A 20,853-nucleotide genomic window follows, 5' to 3' on the forward strand; every position below is an offset into this window, starting at 1 on the left:
AAAATACTGGATAATGATCTGTGATGTCGTAACTGATAGAATTTACTGTGCATAGATTTTTGTTGATATTTGTCAGAAATAAATCGAGGGATGATTTTGTTGTCGACGTTTCTCTAGTTATACCCGAATCCATTAGGTTTATACCGTTACTAGAGATAACATCTTCAAATCGCTTTTTTATTGGAGTCAAAGATAGCTGATCTATATTGAAGTCTCCACATATAATAAGATTTTGGTTCGCATCCACCATAGTCTCAAGATAGCTGTCAAATTCAGTCAAGAACTGATTTTTATTGAACCCAGGGGGAACATAGTATGTAATCAAAGTATAGTTTTCGTTATTTGTTCTAATTTTTATACCTAGGCTCTCATCATAGTTCGTTGGAAAGCTATCTAACAGAAGAATATCCTCCCTGCAAAACATGGCTACTCCTCCACCAATTCCCACCCTGTTTTTAGCAATTATTTTCTGATAACCTGATATATTGAAGTGTTCTTCATGGGAACCCTCTTGTATCCAAGTTTCAACAAGGCAAATCACAGTTGGTAGGGACTTAAATGTTTGCAAAAAACCTGAAGTTCCTCAAGGTGTTTGTTTAGAGACCGGATATTAACAAGCAAGACTGTGAATGTTAGTTTTTTGATGCATAACTTTTGTTTTGCTGAAATGAAACACCGTACATATTTTGTTTTTTGTTCATTGGTATATCATTTCCATTGTTTGTTGCGTCCATATCAGGCGAAAAAGCATAGGTTCTTTTGTTATTCATGAATGGAGTACCATTTTGTACAATTTGCAAGTTGATTCCCAAGCCAAAACCAACTCTTCAAAAATTACTTCAGAAATAAAGGTGACGGAAACACTCTTTCGTAATCTTTATTCGTCAATGTTAATTCATCGGAATTTCAATTCATATCGATAAGCAACTGTAAATCCACAACGTTTTTTTTAAAGGCAAAGCATCGTTTTACTTGAAGGCAAATCTAGCTTGATCTTTTTTAGCAGGTCTTAGTCTAGGTCACCGATTTAAACTAATCTGTTCAAAAAACCGAATTTGTTAGGCTAAGCGATCAGTTTTGAGCCATTTTGGAAGTTATTCTTAGTGGGAAATCGGCCTTTGTATTTCTCAGAAATAATACGTATGTTGCATTTAGAACGGAAAATCTAAGCGAAAGTTTTGATATAATACGCACAAACATTCTCTATCTAGTGATATAATTTATTCAATTCAATTTACTCGGTAACATCCTCCGGCCCGGAAGAAAATGTTGGGAGGATTGGTACAAGCTTAACGAGTGGGCGGACGAGCGATCCGGATGACGTGCGCAAGACGGCGGAGCGGGCGACGCTGTCGGAGCCGTAACGAAGTTCTTCAATCCGAGCAGTTGGATAGTAACCCTTAGGGTTGCTTTCTTCAACGATCGAAACTAAATCACCGACCTTGAGGTGCTGCTCGGCAGGCGTCTGCCACTTAGATCTAAGGTTCAGTGCAGGTACATACTCCTTGAGCCAACGTGCCCAAATTGCATTGGCGTATGACTGTGCACGGGCGTACCGCTTACGATGATCAAACTCGTCGACGCCAACGATGGACGGAATTCTGGTTGCTTGGTTACCGAGTAGAAAATGATTAGGTGTTATTGCGCCTAGGTCGGACGGGTCGGCGTTAAGGGACGTGAGTTTAGTGCGTATTCGACCAGACAAAAAGTAGTGTTCAACACCTCATCTGTGAGGCGACGCGTACCGAGGATAGTGTACAGTACTCTTTTAAAACTACGAACTAACCTCTCCCAGATGCCACCTTGGTGTGGCGCACTGGGTGGATTGAACCTCCACTTAATGCCCTTATGTGCAAGTTCGGCAGCGATGTTAAGCGCATTCCATTTTTCCACACATTCACGGAGCTCTTTCTCCGCTCCAATGAAATTCGTACCGTTATCCGACCAAATCATAGCAGGAGTACCCCGACGGGAGACGAACCGCTCAACTCCCATTACACAGGAACTGGTGTCCATGGACGGGACAACTTCAACATGGACAGCACGAGTAGTGAGACAAGTGAAGAGAAATCCCCACCTCTTCTCGGTAGTCCGACGAACTGTGACGTAGAATGGGCCGAAGTAATCAAACCCGGTGTTGGTAAAGGGAGGAGACTGGTATGCGAGTCTCTCCTTTGGGAGGTCTGCCATGATAGGTTGAATGGTTGCTGCACGGAACTTTCTACTCAAGACGCAGTTTGATTTGATGGAACGCAGTGTGGAACGCAGTTTTAGGATGGCATAACGTTCTTGTACCTTTGACCTTAAGTAGTCGATGCCTTGATGATGGTTCTTCAAATGAGTATGCTGCAGAAACAGTTTAACAAAAATATGACGCGCATCCAGAACGATAGGATGCCTAGTGTCAAAGTCAATTTCCACTAGCCGTCGGAGTCGACCAGAGGAACGGATGAGACCATGAGGTCCAATAAACGGAGTAAACTGAGCAAAGCGGCTGCTCTTCTTAACGGATTTGTCGTCAAGAAGATCCTTTCTTTCAGTATTAAAGGACTCTCCTTGAACCAAGTACTGGAGATGACGCTCGGCTTCGTCAAGCTCAACAGGGTCGGCTATGCTGCCGTCTACGGTACGGTAACTTTCATGAGATGGTAAAAGACGGAGCACATATGCGGTGACACGAAGTAATTTTTGATAAGAACTGAACTTATCAAACGGGATTAGATTAAAGCTTTGTTCCTTAGGAGACTTGGTTACGGATGCGGCTAGAGATGAGATGGAGTCATCATCTTGTTCCTTGGTTACAACGCCGAATTTGATGTTATCAGCGACGTCAGTATTTGGCACAAAAGGGAATTGCTTAGTTCTCAAGAAGTCAGGACCCCTCACCCAGCTACTTGATTGCAAAACTTCAGCGGACATGCCACGCGTGCCAGCATCTGCCGGATTATCACAAGTGGCAACGTGGTTCCATTGGTCAACGCTGGTGTTCTCCAGGATTTCACTAACACGATTTGCAATGAAGATGGGGTGTTTGTTTGTTGAGTTTATCCACTGCAAGACGATGGTACTATCTGTCCTCAGTAACCGTTAATGCTCGACAGATTTCCCTTTTTAAACGGGCAGCGAGGAGAGCTGCTTGTAATTCCAACTTAGGAACTGTCATTACCTTCATAGGTGCAACACGGGCCTTGCCCAAGACAAACGCCAGCTCTGTTTTAATCTCCTCGGAGTTGCAAGTTACTTGAGCCCTAAGAAAACCTACTGCACTGAATACGTCTTGCGAGCTATCACCAAACATGTGGAGTTCAAGATGTTGGAATGGTCCTGAAAAGTAACTTCTCGGTATAGTGATCTCAGCTAACCGCGGCAGTTCAATACACCAGGCAAGGAATCTATCAACTGTGTCCTTAGGTAACTCGTCATCCCAACTTTATCCATTGACACGCCAAATGTCTTTCAAGATTAACCGAGCACCAACAGTGAAAGGTGCGACAAGACCAATTGGGTCGTAGACCTTTGACACAAGACTTAAGACCAAGCGCTGTGTTAAACTTTTCGTGATGGTGCTGTTAGTGACCCTACTCACAACCAGAGTATCGTTGTTGTGATCCCACTTAAGCCCAAGCACGTGAATTGATTCCTCCTTTGATGAAACGATGACCTTCGGTTCAGTGGATTGAGCAGACCCATCAATTCGGTCAGCCAGATCTGGTACATTGCTTACAAACTTAGTAAGCTTGAACCCACCTAGATGGAGAAGATGTACCAATTCCTTCGACCTAATGAGGGCCCTCTCGGGGGATTCCACTGAGTCCAAGTAATCGTCCATGTAGAAGTTCTCAAGGACGGCTTTCGCAGCTTCTGGGTACTCCTTAGCATTATCGCGTGCCGTGCGCTGAAGTGCGTAGTTGGCGCAGGTGGGCGAACCTTTTGCCCCAAAGATGTGGCGCGTATACTGGTGTACCACAACATTTGATGTGGGGTCCTCCCGCCACAAAAAGCTCAATGATGGTTGATCACATGGCAACACTCCAACTTGGAGGAACATTCCCTCGATGTCGGCGGATACGGCAAATGGATGTTGTCTGAACCGTAGGAGTACATAGATTAGGTCTTGCAGTAGGTCAGGTCCGGTGAGTAATGACTTATTAAGAGATGCGCCAAGGAATTTTGCTGCTCCGTTTAGTACCCTACGAACCTTGCCCGGCTTGTTCGGGTTAACAACCGGATGGTGTGGTAGGTACCACTCTCGTTCCGAGCGACTTTCCACCTTATGAGCATCTTTGACCCTTACTACGTAGCCTTTGTCTAGGTCCTCTTTGATTGTATTCGAGTACTTTTCCCTTAAAGTCTGGTCTTTCGTAAGCCGCTTTTCCAAAGATTTCAATTGAACCAGCGCTGAGAAGTAATTGTTGGGCAGTTCGATGTTATCTTCAGCCCATAGCATTCCTACATCGTACCTTTTTCCATTATGCACGGTGGTGTTTTCAAGAATTTCATGCGCACGCGCATCCGAGGCGGATCGTGGGTCTACTTGCTTAAGTGCGCCGTACGACTCCATGTCGTACCAAGATTTTACCTGACTAGCGAGTTCAAAATCCTGCTCCATATTAGCTTTGAAACAAGTCGAGACTAAACCTGAAGACGACGGTAGAGGGCCGCTTAGAACCCAACCTATGGGCAAGCGAACAGCGAAGGGCGAGGACTTCTCGTCGGCAGCGAAGTACTCTAACGGGCGGATGGCATGATACACATCCTGTCCAAGTATCATCTCGATGTTTCTATAGCAATATGTAACTGGGTCTAGAACTGCTAGGTGCGGGTATGTTTCCTGAAGTGCTTTAACGTTGATGACATCGGCGCCTACATTCAAATCTTCCTTTACGTAGGGGCTGACTTTAAAGGGTTCAAATGCTTGGTTGTCGCGTGGTGTTACAATTAGTTCAACTAGCTTAGTGTCTACAACCTCCTCGGTATTTATACCCTTGACTGTTAGTTTTAATGCTGTACCGTGCAAACCAAGTCTCTTTGCAAGATCATTGGACACCCAAGAGTTGCTGCAAGCGGTATCACACAAAACTAAAGCCGTCGTATCTTTACCGGAGGAGCTCTTCAACTGTAATTCAGTCACCTGAAGGAGGCCTTTCACATTACTCACAGATGACAAAGTAGTGGTCTTACTCGATGATTGGACACTAGGAAGTTTACTTTGATTTGTGCCAGCATTAGAATTACTGTTGTTGTTGTTTGAAGGGGATTATGATGGATAAACCCTCTCAGCTCCATGGAGAAGTGTATTATGGGAGCTGTTACATCCGTCTTTCCTGCATTTCCTGGGATTTGGGCATTGCCTAAACATATGCTTTTCTCTCAAACATGAGAAACACAGTTTTGCTTCCGCCACTACCCTTGCTCGCTGAGTGGGAGACTTTTCTTTAAATACCCTACACTCCCAGATGCGATGGTTACCTTTACACACAATGCAGCGAGGGGTTGCAGGCGTTGCCGATGTTGAGGCTGGTCTTTGAGTGCCCTTAGTTTGTGTATTAGCAGCAAAACTTCTTGAGGCAACTTTGGTCTTTACTACTGAGTTGGTGTTATCCTCAGTTCTTGCTTTCGATGAAGTTTGTTTCATTAAGTCATGTGCCTCGGCCTTCTCCTTCAACCAATCGTTGAAGTCAAGGAGTGTTGGCTTAACCCAATGTTTCTTCACTGTGAAGAGTGACCAAGACTCTTTTAGATTGGGCGGCAATTTTTGCACAGCCGTGTTAAGAAGTGAGGCGCTCTTAAGGTCTGCGTCATATGAAAGTGATTTAAAGACCCCAACAATACTTGAAATTGTTGCAGAATAGTTTATGATGTTGTCACTATTGTGCATCTTAAGTGGAGGAAAAGAGCTGATTTTGTCTAAGTGTGCACTGACTACTGCCTGTGGTTGGCCAAATTTACGTTCGAGTGTCTTAAGTGCGTCCTTATACATTAAACCACAGTATGCGAACTCAGCGATGGCGGTTTTAGCTTTTCCAGTTACAAGCGTTTTTAAATATGTTAACTTGACATCATCAGTCAAGGACTGTGCGTCTATGGCGCTTTTAAATTGTCCGAACCATTCGTGCCACTGCAGTGGATCACCATTGTACTGTGACAATTTCCACTCGGGCAGTGGATCGTTCTTCTTACAAGTAATTGCCTCCGCCAACTGCTTTATCAAATCCACAGAGTCCAAAGAAGGAGCCGAAGGTGTGGGATGCGGCGGGCCACCCCAACACAACGGGTTCGGAACGGTAGCTCCATACGTTGGCGGAATGATCGGAGTGACGAAGGTGGGGGCGGTACCTGTGGAAGAACTAAATGGATTCGCTTGCATGAAGTCTGATGTTACGTGATTTTGATCGCCTGCTGCTGCTTGTACTTGAGAGGAGCGGAGCGATGTAGTGATATGAGGGTTGATTAACGGGGCCGGTTGTGCGGTGTAAAAGTTTGCAGATGTACGTACAAGTGGTACTGCATTAGATGGGACTGCTGCCGGAAAACGCCAGACATTTGGGTCTGGAGGAGCAGGAGGTGCGTGGGTTATAGGGACAAAATTTTGGGGCTGAAAACTCTTTTGTGGGGGTGGTGGATGAATTAGTTGAGGTACAAAAATGTTTGCGGAGGAAATGATTGGTGCAGGCGGAGAATGGGGTAACAGATTGACATTATTCGCCACGGGGTTAGTGGCGTGTAGTGGGAGTGCTTGTGGCGGCGAAGGAGGAAAGCGGAATGCTGGTGGGATTAACGGGAAATGCGGTGGTGCGGGGTTTAGAACGGGGGATGGGGGGCTGGTACATTTATGTGTGCTTGTTGCAGATTAAGTGCTAGCGGAGCATTAACGAGTGTGTTTAAAGGTGGTGAACGCGGAGGGCTGACTAAATTCAACTGTCCCGGCATGCTCGACCTGCGAGGGAATTGATGATCTAACTGTAAACCATCGAAGTGCATTGTTGCTTGAGACAGTTGTCGGGCTGTGTTTGGGGCGTTTAGTTGAGTTGGCATACCAAAGTTTACTGGTGATGGAGGCGTATATTGAGGCTGTTGCTGTTCTTGCATGATGTTGTTTGCATTATGTGCTTCATTGGTTACATTGGTTCTACTACTTGGTTCATGGACAGGGAGGTTGATGTTGGCCTCAACTTGACCATGTGTATTGAGATTGAAGTGTGAGTTTGGAAGTTGAGCTGAAGAAGGACGTTGGACAATTGCTTGGTTGGATTGGGCGATGGAACCAGAAAAGTGCAAACTCGGTTCGTTTGCAACATCTGCCATGTTCCCGGCCGGTGACGAATTAACCCAATCTTGAACAAGTTTCTTGCTCTTGACTGAACTTCTTTCCGTAAAGAGCCCACTCATTTTGCCTGTACCAGACCCGTCTGCTGATGATCTTGTCATCAACTCAATTTCCTCAAGGGCTGCAGCAGCTACTTCCTTGCGATGATCCTCCTCAAGCTGCTCAATTTCCAGTTCCCGCAATTTCGTTTGTTTTTCGATTTCGAGACGCTGTCTAGCAATGCGAAGCTTTGCTTCATGTTGTTTCTCAAGTTCCTCCCTTTTGAGTCTTGATAGTTCTACGTCTCGTTGACGCTGACTTGATCTTTTTGAGGAAGTCATATGTGAACTTGATTTTGAATGTTGAGAGGTATACTGCTCTGCTGTCTCTTTGTCATGGACCGAATTGATATACCCTCGAGCAGCAGCAATGAACTCATCAGTTTTCTTTGTTACAGTCTCTAACCATTTTTCAAGGTTCTTACAGGCAGCATCTGGATCTTCAGTCCTTTGTGCCAGATCAAAGAGCTCTTCATTCTTATCAACTACTCTAGTAAAAGCATCTTTGCACTTCACAATCAGACGTTCGATCTTAACTTTCCTGTCTTGCTTATCCACAGCATTGTTAATTTCACCATAAATGTTATTTAGTTCAGCCTCTAAATTTGCCCTCGCACTATAAAGTTTGTTAAATTTGTCCTGCAAAGTTGTCATGATCTTAAGAAAAACAGGAACCACAAGTTTAATTTGGTACTAATATAAAGTACACACACATGCAACAACACAACACAAATGGGTTATACCGAACCCTAGTGTGACCGTTTGCTCAGCAAACCGCCAAAGAGCAAAGATGTTCGTCGAGTACAATAGTACCCGGCGAGAGAAAGAAAGAACGGTGCGCAGGAAGCGCGAAAAGGGGCAGAACGGGAGACGGGTCGGACGGGAAGAAACGCCGAACGAGTAACGCACGACGCAACGGGAAACCGGACAGACAAACGGGAGCGTCGGGCGAAAAGCGCGCGACGAAGCGAAAAATGGCACGGGCGGGGCGGAAACGTCGTGCGGATGGCGCGCGACGAAACGGGAAAACGGCACGGGCGGGGCGGAAACGTCGGGCGGATGGCGCGCGACGAAACGGGATAACGGTACGGAGGAGAAGGGAACGTCGACCGGGTAGCGCGCGACGGGACGGGAAGCCGGGATAGCACGGGAGGGAGACGGTAAACCACAAGCGAGGAGGCGGGAAGATCAATGCTAGCAGACCACAGCAACAAACTCAACCAAACAAGCTAGCCGTAACTCTAGAATAAATTTAAGTCACACCCTAGAAAGAAGGAGAGGAGCTACTGCCAGGTAAACTAGCACAAAACATTATGGGGCTTAAATCAACGGCATCAAAACATCAAACATGAAACAATTTACGGCAACGGTGTAGTATAACCAAAAGTCGAAAGGTCAGGAAATTTACTAGCCGTAACACCAGAACAAACTTAAGTCACACCCTAGGAAACCACCATACCCAGACAACAAAAGTGCATACTACAAAATTTAATAAAACTACTACAAATTGCTAGCAAACAAGTGTGGTGAAAGTCACGAAACAAACCAGCCGTAACTCCAGAATGAACTTAAGTCACACCCTAGCAAGGAACGAGACTAAACAACAAACCAGCATACTAGCAGAAAGAAATTTTACTACAGCAAACCTCAACATACTACATCATACAACAAATAAACGGGGGATAGAAAGAAACAAAGTGACACGGAAACAAAAGGACGGAAGCGGAAATTGAAACCAAATAATCTGCGGAAAACGGACGGTAGTGAAAAACTCGAAGAATGGGGAGAGCGAAACGTTTAGTAAAGCGCTATCGGAGAGAGCCAACCACAAACTAACCCGTAACTCGTGAGTTAACTAAGTCACACCGCCAGTCAGCGGGTAGACTCCCACAACAGCGCAAGACTAAGTGACATTCAGGTTATCAAAGGCTTGTGTGAGTTCCGCCTCCTCGAACGCATGACGGGTGCGAAGCGTTTTACGACGGCGCTTTGAAAGTTTCTTCGGTCGGGAGCGTGTTATCAAGGACCGGAGGTTCTTCTTATGAGCTAAGACTATAGTGAGTGTTTTCAGCTCAAGCGCAGGCCTTTGGTGTAATGCTCTGTACTCTTTAAGTAAACTAAGATCTTTCTGTTTACGTTTAGACACAATGTCTTTCACTAAATGGATGGTAACTAGAGTACTACGCTTGAGCTGATTGTAAATATCGGGAGTTCCCTCTCTGGGGCAATACACTATAGCTTCTATGCGCTCCTGATACTTTTCAAGCACTTCAATAAGCTGCGAAGGTGTTGAAGGCTTATTGTTGTTACTGCGATGACGGGACAATGAATTGTTCACCACATCATGCCATATAACTAGCCTCTTTTTATCACGGAAGAAGTGACTCAATTGAAATTGCGCGGTTTTTCAGACTTTCAAAGCGTTAGGATTAAAACTCAGACCCGGTAATGCGTAAATTCCTTTTTTATAATGGTCTTGTAACGCTTGAGGCAAGGTTTTTATGGCGTGATGCAGTGAACTTGCAGCTAATAAAAAAACCATATATAATGTTTTTACAACATAATTGACTTGAGCTTTGCTCAAACTCCGAACCTTGATGTTAAAGGCTCGATTTTCACGAGTTACCAAGAATAAGCGCTTATTTGTAGAAAAAACCTGAGTTTTTTTTTTCAAATTTGAAAAACTTGACCAAATTGTTCTTCTTTGTCTTTCAAATCGACAACTTTATGCAATTGTTACATCTGCATTTACTATTTTTCCTTTGAAATGATAGGGACAAAAGAATTTTTTCAAATTTGGTCAAATTTTTCCGAAATTTTCAAGTTTTTTGCTACGCTTTTATGTCAAGAAAAGCAAAAACGCCGCGAATTGATTGATTCTAGATTTTGACCAAAATTGTCAAAATCTGTTTTTTTTGGAGAGGTGGGATATCGGTGACCGGCGAATAAAAAAATTGTTGTATGGGATGGGAAATGGGTTCGGGGGGGGGGCTAGATTTGCCGGCTAATTAATCAAATTACAACAACAATCAGAATGTTCTTCTTGGACGAGTCTTACAGTTTTTTGTAGTGTCGTCTGTGCAGGAAGTTTTTTTGATGAGTCTTACAGTTTTTGTTTTTGGCCTCTGTTCGTCTTAGCATCAGCTTCCTCCTCAAACACTTTGAGAGCCAACTTGTAACAGCCGGGTATTGTCAATATCCTCCATGTCAATATCGTCATTGGTCAATTTTGCTGTTGCTGTTACAGAAGGACTGGAGCGATGCTGTAATCAAATCCACACTCGGTCAATTGTGCTGGTGCAAATTGAGTAAAGGTCGAGGCTAGATTAATCGGAGGCACCACTGCTCCACTTTCCTCTTAAAGGGATCCTGGCCCGCATGGATCACTCCTGTTCCCACTTGCGAGAAACCTTTTTGCTTATGCTTAGACAGCTAAAAATTGACGATAGAATTTGCTTTCAAAATACTCAATACCCGCAATTTGCTTCAAAATCGAACTCAGGAAACAAATTCTTTTCAAAGCAATCAAAATTTTCAATATTTAGAACGGATGTTGCAATTAGCCTTGCCAACTTTAAAGTAAACGCAGCTAAATTATATCAATTTTTGACGAAGTGACCAAATAGTAGATTTGTTTAATTAAATAGTAGCTATTTGTTGTCACTCTAAATATTCCGGCCAATATTAACTAATTTGATGTTAAATATTTTGATAAGGGGGCAAATAAAACACCTGCTATCATCATTTGCCAACTTGTGGAGTATTTAAGATTAAAGCTCAAATTATAGCGGCACCAGAAATAAAGGTGACGGAAACACTCTTTCGTAATCTTTATTCGTCAATGTTAATTCATCGGAATTTCAATTCATATCGATAAGCAACTGTAAATCCACAACGTTTTTTTTAAAGGCAAAGCATCGTTTTACTTGAAGGCAAATCTAGCTTGATCTTTTTTAGCAGGTCTTAGTCTAGGTCACCGATTTAGGCTAAGCGATCAGTTTTGAGCCATTTTGGAAGTTATTCTTAGTGGGAAATCGGCCTTTGTATTTCTCAGAAATAATACGTATGTTGCATTTAGAACGGAAAATCTAAGCGAAAGTTTTGATATAATACGCACAAAAATTCTCTATCTAGTGATATAATTTATTCAATTCAATTTACTCGGTAACAACATGGATAACATTTGCAAGTTGATTCCCAAGCCAAAACCAACTCTTCAAAAATTTACGTTTGAAAATTTTCAACATGAAAATTTTTTTAACGTGCCAAGATACAAATTGAGGGCAAAACTTGGATTTAAACAGCCAAGTGTAAAAAATGACACGTTCTTTGCTCTGAATCAGTAATGAGATGAGACTTGTATTTAGACTTTACCTGTACTCAAATTGACTTGGGGTTAAATCCAGACATATCTAATGCTGTCAGTTGATACCTAATTGCTCTTATGACTTCAATATCAGTTTGAAAATATTATGGAATTTTTGAACTTTGCCACCACTATAACCATATTTCTGTCACCTTGTAGCTTAGTCTCTTTGATGGCAGATGCCATCCAATTTCAATTGTTTTGTTGCCTCCTTAAAAAGAGCCCTAAAAAGGGGTAAAAGATGCGGGGGAAATGGCCACTTGAGAGCAAATGTTCATTTTTGTTTTCGATCTTTTCCGTTTGTGCCCCCCCCCCCCAGTACTTATGCTCCCCCAGTTATAGATCACGCGCCATTACATGGTATATATTTATGTTAAAATATGGCAGGTGCGTCTGGGGGTTGCAAATAATATGCACCCACTAAGTTGGGAGGGGGGAGGGGGGCAAATGGAAAAGATCCTTCGTTTGATACTACTTATACTTTTGTGTTGCCTTTTGTGTAGACAACCAATTCAGAGGAGCATCTGTACTTCGTGTGGTATCACGGAGGGGGATTGGAACACTTCTCAATCCAAGTTGAGCCATTGGGTAAATCTTATAACATTGACCCAGTAGCCGACCCAGACGGATGGGACCAATACTTCGATGAGGTAACTCACCAATAACTCCATTTTTGGAATTATTTCAAAAATTGTAAGGCTTCGCCTTCAAGTTCTTGCTACCCGGGTCGAGGATATCGTCCAAAAAATATTTTTCACCGGATGAATCTTACACAATAATCCGCTTAATCTGCTGAATTTTCAGCATCTTTCTTACTTAATTTCAGCACTTTTCAGCAAATTAGGCGGATAAGATGTAAGATTAATCCTCTGAAATTTTTTTTTCAGCGACTGTCAGCGCATTTCTTTTACATAAGTTTTGCACTTCTCAGCTGCTGACTACTCAAACGGTAAGAATCACTGTAACTATTCCAACATAGCTGGTTCCACTAATTAAAATACAACCATCATCGATTAATTGACGACCAATTGTATCATATAGGTAGCAGTTGTGCTTGTTTTTTGCTTTTGACAATTCTGACAATTTTGGGGAAAGCTCAAACTTCAGACGCTCGCTTATTACCCTTGAACCCCTAGAAAAAACGGTAGCTACATCCTTTTCTCATTGTTGGGAAAAAGTTAGCATTGTATACAATTTCAGTTTTCGTTTCTAGCAAAGAATACTTAAAAACTTTAAAGGGCTAAACTTAAAGGCTTAAGACTCGCCTTACTTAATAAATAGGATTTTCTTGCACGCTTTTCCGCGATACACATTCTGTATTTCCGTCTGGTGCAATTACTATCCGCAAGGTCAATGTCAGGATTTTGGACGATAGGATCGAGTAAGCGAAGTTGGAGACTAGTGACACCAAGGAAAGTTAGTTCATCTATCTGTGAATAGTATTCGCTATTGAAGATATTACTAACTGAGCGGAAGGAAACTGACCAGAATTTGATTTCCCAGTTTTGTTTTCAATTGATTAAGATTTCCTCCTGCCCAATTTTCTCAAGATTTGAGTTATGAGTAGACGTAAATTAGCATTTTTATTATTATTTTAAAAATGTTAAACCGAGATTCTATTTTCTTTCCTTTATTTTCTCCTATTAACCTCATGTGGAATTTAGTGACAGTATTCATGAGATTGGCTGACGTAATGGTTAAGTGACTCTGCTTGAAGTCACTGAGAACTTCTGGCGTTTATCGAGAACCGCAAAGCGGTTCCAGATATTAAGTCAGAATTTCAAAGTGACTTCTGCAGAGTCACTTAACAATGCTTAAAACACAAAACGCGCACGTTTTAAAATGACGAAAGTCAACGGAAGTGTTTTAACGTTACTTTTTTTTCAATTCCCATGTAATTCCTTGCTTAAAAAGATTCGATTTCACTCAATAAGATCAACTTCAATAATTTTATTGCGAAGAAAATGTGACTCCTGGAAAAATTCAACTGTGAACAGCTGAATCTATACACATAAGATTTGAGTGATTTAGTGATTTTTCAGGTAATCACACCTGGTCAGAAGTACACAGTCACAGTGAAAGCCTTCAGCTGCGGGGCTTTCAGCCTCCCATTGCAATTAGAACAAACTGCCAAACCCTACCCCCTCCAGAACTTCCAGATGAACTCAATCGAACCAGGTGAGGATTTCTTTGAAGTCACTTGGACTCTCAAAGGAATCGTTGCCGACAATATTGAGTTCCAACTTCAACCCTCTCATTTGCCCGCTTCTAGCCTGCAGAAACATTACACATACGACACAGACACTGTGTTCTACAGGAAGATACATTACACACCTGGACGAGGGTTTTCTGTCAAAGCCGTCTCGAACAGTAATGGAAAACAGGCGGAAACTGCTGAGCTTTCTGGTATCTTGTACTTGAAAACGCCAGAAATCGACTCTGTAGGTAATACTATAAAATAGAAAACCCCCCTCAGCCGTGGTTATGAACGCATATTTTCGGAAAGGCCGGCAAGCATGCGGTCCGGAATGCTATTAAAAGTCCACGTTTGGAGTTAGAAGGTTTTTCATTAGGTAACAAAGATGATATAAAGGTTAACAAAGATGCATGCTGTTATAGGCAACCAATTATGGGTCTGTTCACATTTCAGGCATCAACAGGTCTAACAAATACCTTATAAGTAAACTATTGTTGAAATTTTAGCTTTTAAAACTGCAAAAACGTAAAAATCGCAAAGTAATTTTGATAATATTGTTCACATAAAAAAAAACAAAATGGCCAAAACAACAAACTTTTAGAAGTCATAATCACAAACAAGCATATTTTCCTTATATGAGCGACTCATTTAAGAAACGTACAAAAATGGCCCAAGCCAAACAGCCACTCGTGAGCAAGGGACAGATTTTTGTACTTGTCCTCCTATTCTGCAGTCTAAGAAGAATCTCCCACCTGCTATATTGTGGAATAAAAGATGATGACAAAAGATTTGCTTGGAAACTTAAATGATCATTTGCAGCCCGTGTGAACGCTAGAAAATACCTCTGATAATTCCAATGCAGTTAGAACTCGTAGTCAAAGGTGCTCACTCCCAAGTGTGGCATCAAATTGCCTGCCGCTTCTCAAAATTATCCCAGAACATTTTCAGACCCCAACTTTGCTCTTTGTTGAAGATATTCAAACATAAAATGTCGATAAACCGAATTAATAGAAAAATCAGAAACGGAAAAGCAAAAACGGAAAAAGCAAAAGAAAAAATCAATGGTCCCAATTTTTTGTGTGGAATTAAATCTTCATAATTGAATTAGTAATGCAAGTTGATTGTAGGGTTCGCTGTGCTTTTCACGTCTCCTGGAGCAGTGGTTTTTCACCACCGAAAGCTAATCTTTGAGTTAGTTGCAGTTCAGATTACAGCCTACCCCCCCCCCCCCCCCCCTATCAAATTGGGATACACATTTTGGTCCATTTCACCCATCGTTATCCACAAAATGTATCTTAAAACAGAAAAGATTGGTTGAAAATATGTAATCTTTGGTTAATGTTTGGTCAATTATTTTATTTTTGTCACCAATTTCCATAAAATGTCAATTTTGTCTTTTTTGTCGAATTTGGTGACAAATTTGTCCCTTCGATTCCGAACTTTAAAACTGTGGAATTCCACAGTTTGCGGCGTTCAATTTCCACACGCCACGCTCGCTAAAAACCGCAAAAAAGCAAAGAAATAATTTTTTTAAGTAGCTACTAATCCGACTTCAAATATGCTTTGAAAACATCAAGGTAAGCCGACAATGGCGGAATATTCAGAGTATATGGTGCCTAGTTATCCGAACTATATTATGAACGCAATTTTTTGTACATTAGGCATTTGACTATGAATTTTTCATTTGTATAAGAGTACCAACACATGAAAATAATTTAATAGAAAATTTCAAAATTATAAATTATAGCTTTTATATTAGTTATATTTATAAAAACAAGTTATAAAATTTATATAAAACTGATAACAATTTTAAAAATTTTCGGAGCCGACTCAAAAGAAGCAACGTGCAAAGTTTTGCTATATTAATCATTTTAACCTATAGTAAACTGAGTTTTCATTTGATGGAGAATGAAAAATTGCTTTTTAGTTTCTTTAAAAACATCCCTCCAGTAATTAGTAATTATTAATTCCCGAAAAATACCTCTGTATGAAAAGTGATCAGTAATTATTTCATATCTAACCATTTTGTTATATTTGTATTTATCTAGTTCTAGTTCCAATTGTGAGGGCCGCTAGTTTGTAAGGAAGGTTCCAAAAAATTTTCAGGAAGCTTTGTTAAATTTTCAAAAATTTTGGTCATTAGTTCGCTGAATTCTTATCACAAAGTAGCTCACAGTTTTCTTAAATAAATGGAAAACAGGTTTTATTGTTTTGTAATTAAATGCAATATTGAAAATGCCACAATGGTTAAAAATGCAGGCCGATATAAATACAAGCTAAAAATTTGAACTTAGCAGTACGTTGCTTGAGTGCATACTGAATTTTGTGCACGGGTTCAATTACTTTGAGCAATATTGAACTTGAAATGATTCATATTATTCCAGATATTTACGAGGACAACTATACAGTGCTCTGGACAGGTTCTGGATATTTTGGAACTGCTCACATGACAGTCAACTACACTGCTGGAAATGAGATCACGACAGACTGTGTCATTGAACAAGAAGACATAGTTGCATTCGAATGTGCAATTATAGACAGAACTGGTCAATATCTTTTTAAATAACTTTCAAACTCACATCAGTAAATCCTACCGCTATAGTTTAGAATTTTGTCTTTGACTTATAGAAGGGCACATTTATTCTAAGCGGATAGGGGATGAAGTAATTTTTGGAGTATTATAACCTCCCCCAGTCAGTCTGGGACATAACTGTGATTCGGGTAGGCGTTACATAATTGTTTTTTTTTCAAATCCCAAACATGTAAATTCGAATAACCACAAGGTTAAAGTTAGATGTTGTAATATTATAAATCAAACATACTACTATATCTTTCCTTTGAATAACTAAATATATTATTTAAAAAAACTGGGTCCTTCCCATTATAGCCCCCCCCCCCCAGCTTAGTGGTCAGGTAACCTATAGCCCGGCGCCAATCATAGTAATTATACCATAATGGGGGGCTATAATTTCATGGGGGGGGGGGGCTATAATTTCATGGGGGGGGGGGGGCTATAATGGGAAAGACCCAAAAAACTAAGGTTCAGTTTGTATTTTTCGTGGATTATTTTATAAGAATAAACTTTTAAAAAGCCTTCAATTTTTTGTCCATTGGAACCCGTTCGTGTCTTTTTTGCATCTCTTCTTTTTTTTAATTTTTCTTTGATGTCTCCTTTCTTAGAACTCTTGGAAATTTATTCCATTTAGTGTTAACTGTTGTTAAAATGACAGAGATAGGAGTTATTTCTTGTGCTTGTTTGCTTCTAGTGAACCCTCTTCACCATTCAACCTACTATGAAGTCTCGACTGTGTTCAAGAGCAATGGGAAGACGAGTGCACCTGTTGTGTTCGTGGACAGAACCCGACCAAAGAAATCCATCGCATCGTAAGTCCTGAAATCAATCTGAAATGTGACTATAGTAAAATGAAAACTAACTATTTGAACAAAAAAAAATTAAAAATAACAATAAAAAATACCAATAAAGTAATAAAATAACAGAAAAATAACAATAAAATAATAAAATAACAATAGAAAAATTACAATCCTACATAAGTATCCTTCACAATATAGTGGGCATCAATGGCGTCTACCAAAATTATGACTCAAGGTCAAATTATTCTGCCGCCAGAGTATAAGGAGAAATTAAAGCGTTTCATCTTCATTGTTTTGTTTCGGACGGTGGCCGCCGTATTGGCCGACAGGACGTTTAGCCGACAACCAAAAAATGAGAAATTTAGCCGACAATTTAAGTAAAATGAGCAATAAAACTTATTCTGAAGCTGTGATTGGCCAATTTAAAACACTATTTCGTAAGTGCACAAATATACCGCAGTTTTTTTATCGACTAGTATAACGAAGGTCTATCAACTAGCGTAACAAAGGTATTTAACCACATCTGGCCATGCCTCGCGGGCCATGGCCATGCCTCGCGGGCCATGGCCATGCCTCAGCGGCCCGTGGGACTTGATATGAATCTATCACAACCGATCTACTGATTTATGGACCAATGAGACCTTTATGACCAATTATGACAAAACTGTCGGCTAAATTTTTTCCTTGTCGGCTAAACGCCCTGTCGGCCAATTTTCATAGCACCGTTTCGGACGTGTGGTGATGTCGGACGGCGATTGTGAAAGTAGCAGACGTACCAAACTATAGAAATTTTCTTGCCGGCCAATCACAATTGAGGAAATGGGAATATTGCTTTCTGATTGGCTGATTGATCAACAAATTCTCCATGTTTTAAAATAGGATATGAATGTTAACGAAAAATTGCTCAGAAATCGCGATAAGCCGAAAGATACAAATTATTTTTTGGGGGACTGGTCTCACGTTCGGTTGTGATAGTTTCATATCAAGTCCCACGGGCCGCTGAGGCATGGCCATGGCACGCGAGGCATGGTCAGATGCGGTAAAAAAATCTATAATCTGGCATTAGGCTGTGTCATATTTAGGCCAATTGAACGCATAAGGGTACAGTGTTTTAAATTTCTCTACCAATCACATTCGCTGAAACTTCTACATTTTGGTATGTCTATTTGTTCAGGCATCACCGATGTCGGACGTGTGGTGTAGAACTCTACTTGAACCACTTACTGCGCGGGCAGTTAATGCAAAATGTAGTTTTGAGTTGCTTTATTTATTCAATTGTCGGCTAAAAGGTGTGTCGGCTAATTTGTATGTCGGCCAATTGACCGGCCACGAACTCAAACACACACACACATACACACAAAGACAAACACAAACACTTACAAACTCAAACGCGCACACGTACACACACGCACACATATCCACACCCGCTCCCATACACACGTACACCCATACACACGCACACACAAAGACACACACACACACAAACACACACACACACACATACATACACAGATACACACCCATGTTGACGTCCAAACAAATACATGTACCAAAATATAGGTATTCATGTATTGACTCAACGCAATTTCTGAGAAAGTTTACGTTTACACTCAAATCATATTTTAAGATATGTAGAATTTGTTCAGTAATTAGCCAGTAAAAAAAAACAGTGACGTTCTCTCAATTTTTATTGACAATTTTCGCTAGAGCCAACAAACACACACACAAGCAAACAGACAAACTCAAGCATGAACACACGCATCCATGCAAACACTCTCCCGAAATACACCGGTCAGAGAACCCATTGATAGGATTATTTTATGCAATAGAGGGAAAATATATTGAGATATAGTACATTTCAGAACGGAAACAGTGTTAAAATCATAATCGGAGCGCAGTTTTAATTCATTAGATGAGCTTATAAAAGATTTTGTGTTGACGAATATTATTTGAAAAAGTAGCATATTTTATTATATAAAAATTCCCTTATTGAAACAATTTCTTCCAAAAAATGCTGTCACTTGTTTCAAGAAAAGAAAAAAATTAAATTTCAAAAATTTTCAAAGGGTTAAACGGACTAAATCTAAAATACTTAAATTCTTCTAATTCTTTTAATTTAAAATGGTTCAATCTAAAAAATATAGGTTTATCTCAGGATTTAAATTTCAAATAATTAAATCCAAAATATTTAAGTTTCTGCAGAAAAGATTTTGAAGTCAAAGCATTATAAAATAGAATATAGAACTGCTAAATCCTGGTGTAGCAATGAGAACTTTCTTCAGTAAATTTTAAAATAACGAAGAATTTTTGCAGAAAGCTACTTTCGAACTCGAACAGCTGCATCATCAAAGCTTAGTTGTTTCCTACCGTTCCATCATCGATATTAAAAATAAATACTGGGAAGTACAGTTCTTGTTTTTCTTTTCGTTTTTGACCGATTACAAACAGATGTTGTTACGTCATTATACTCCTAGAATAGGGAGTTAACTTAAGCCCACGATACAATTTTTATGAACTCAATGTAGGCACTGAAAAAACATTTGTCCACTCGGGAAAATGTCTCAATCAACTTTCGTGAGACAATCCACGAGACGTTCGAATTCTTCGGAAAGGTTATTCGGATGAGACTTTTGTGCTTTTGAAGTCGTCGCTTGTCAGATTCAGCTCAAAAAATTGTCTAAACGTTTTTTTTTAAAATGGGTCCTAGACCCCGTTGAATTGTATACTTAAAGTCTATAGAAAGCTTAAAGGCTCTAAGAGCCCTTAATGCTTTTTGGGCGTGACCAGTTTATCCCCCTTTTTCAGGACGAAATGTGGAATTGGTTGGACGCAAAATTAGTCAAGCGAAATGTCGCTTAAAAAAAGACCACAGGACTTTTATAATTGCTACAAACTTCCTCTCAGATCAATTAAACAAATAATCAGTTAAAAAAGGGTTAACCTTGATTGAACCACATTAACTATGGTTACATAATCCCTGGTGCTGATTTTGTATGCGGATTTTTGCGTGCGTTGATAAGAACGGTCAAAATCAATCATTTTCTAGATTTACCAATCAAAAAAGATAGAAAACAATCAAAAACAATAATTGCCTAAAATTACCGATCAAAAACGATCGAAAACATTCAAAAACAATAATTTCCTAAAATTGCCGATCAAAAACGATCGAAAGCAATCAAAAACAATGATTTCCTAGATTTAGCGATCAAAAACGATCGGAAACAATCAAAAACAATAACTTCCTAAAATTACCGATCGAAAACGATCGAAAACATTCAAAAACAATAATTTCCTAAAATTGCCGATCAAAAACGATCGAAAGCAATCAAAAACAATAATTTCCTAAAATTGCCGATCAAAAACGATCGAAAGCAATCAAAAACAATCATTTCCTAGATTTAGCGATCAAAAACGATCGAAAACAATCAAAAACAATCATTTCCCAAAATTACCGAGCAAAAACGATTGAAAACAATCGAAAACATTCATTTCCTAAAATTACCAATCAAAAACGGTCTTTTCCCACACTAATTTGAACGTTTTTGATCGGTCT

The 20,853-nt window shown here is 40.3% G+C and overlaps 1 protein-coding gene across 1 annotated transcript in view; it reads left to right on the forward strand.

The window, feature by feature from the left end:
• LOC142336526 (uncharacterized) overlaps positions 1-20,853 on the forward strand; it is a 91,668-nt gene that overhangs the window by 55,025 nt on the left and 15,790 nt on the right. The window contains exons 18-21 of the mRNA XM_075385433.1: positions 12,235-12,381; positions 13,774-14,176; positions 16,313-16,474; positions 17,195-17,312. Coding sequence (XP_075241548.1) covers positions 12,235-12,381; positions 13,774-14,176; positions 16,313-16,474; positions 17,195-17,312 — 830 coding nt within the window. The remainder of the gene's footprint in view (positions 1-12,234; positions 12,382-13,773; positions 14,177-16,312; positions 16,475-17,194; positions 17,313-20,853) is intronic.

This window comes from Convolutriloba macropyga, chromosome 3 (assembly GCF_964194025.1).
Source record: "Convolutriloba macropyga chromosome 3, txConMacr16.3, whole genome shotgun sequence".
Classification (NCBI taxonomy): domain Eukaryota; kingdom Metazoa; phylum Xenacoelomorpha; order Acoela; family Convolutidae; genus Convolutriloba; species Convolutriloba macropyga.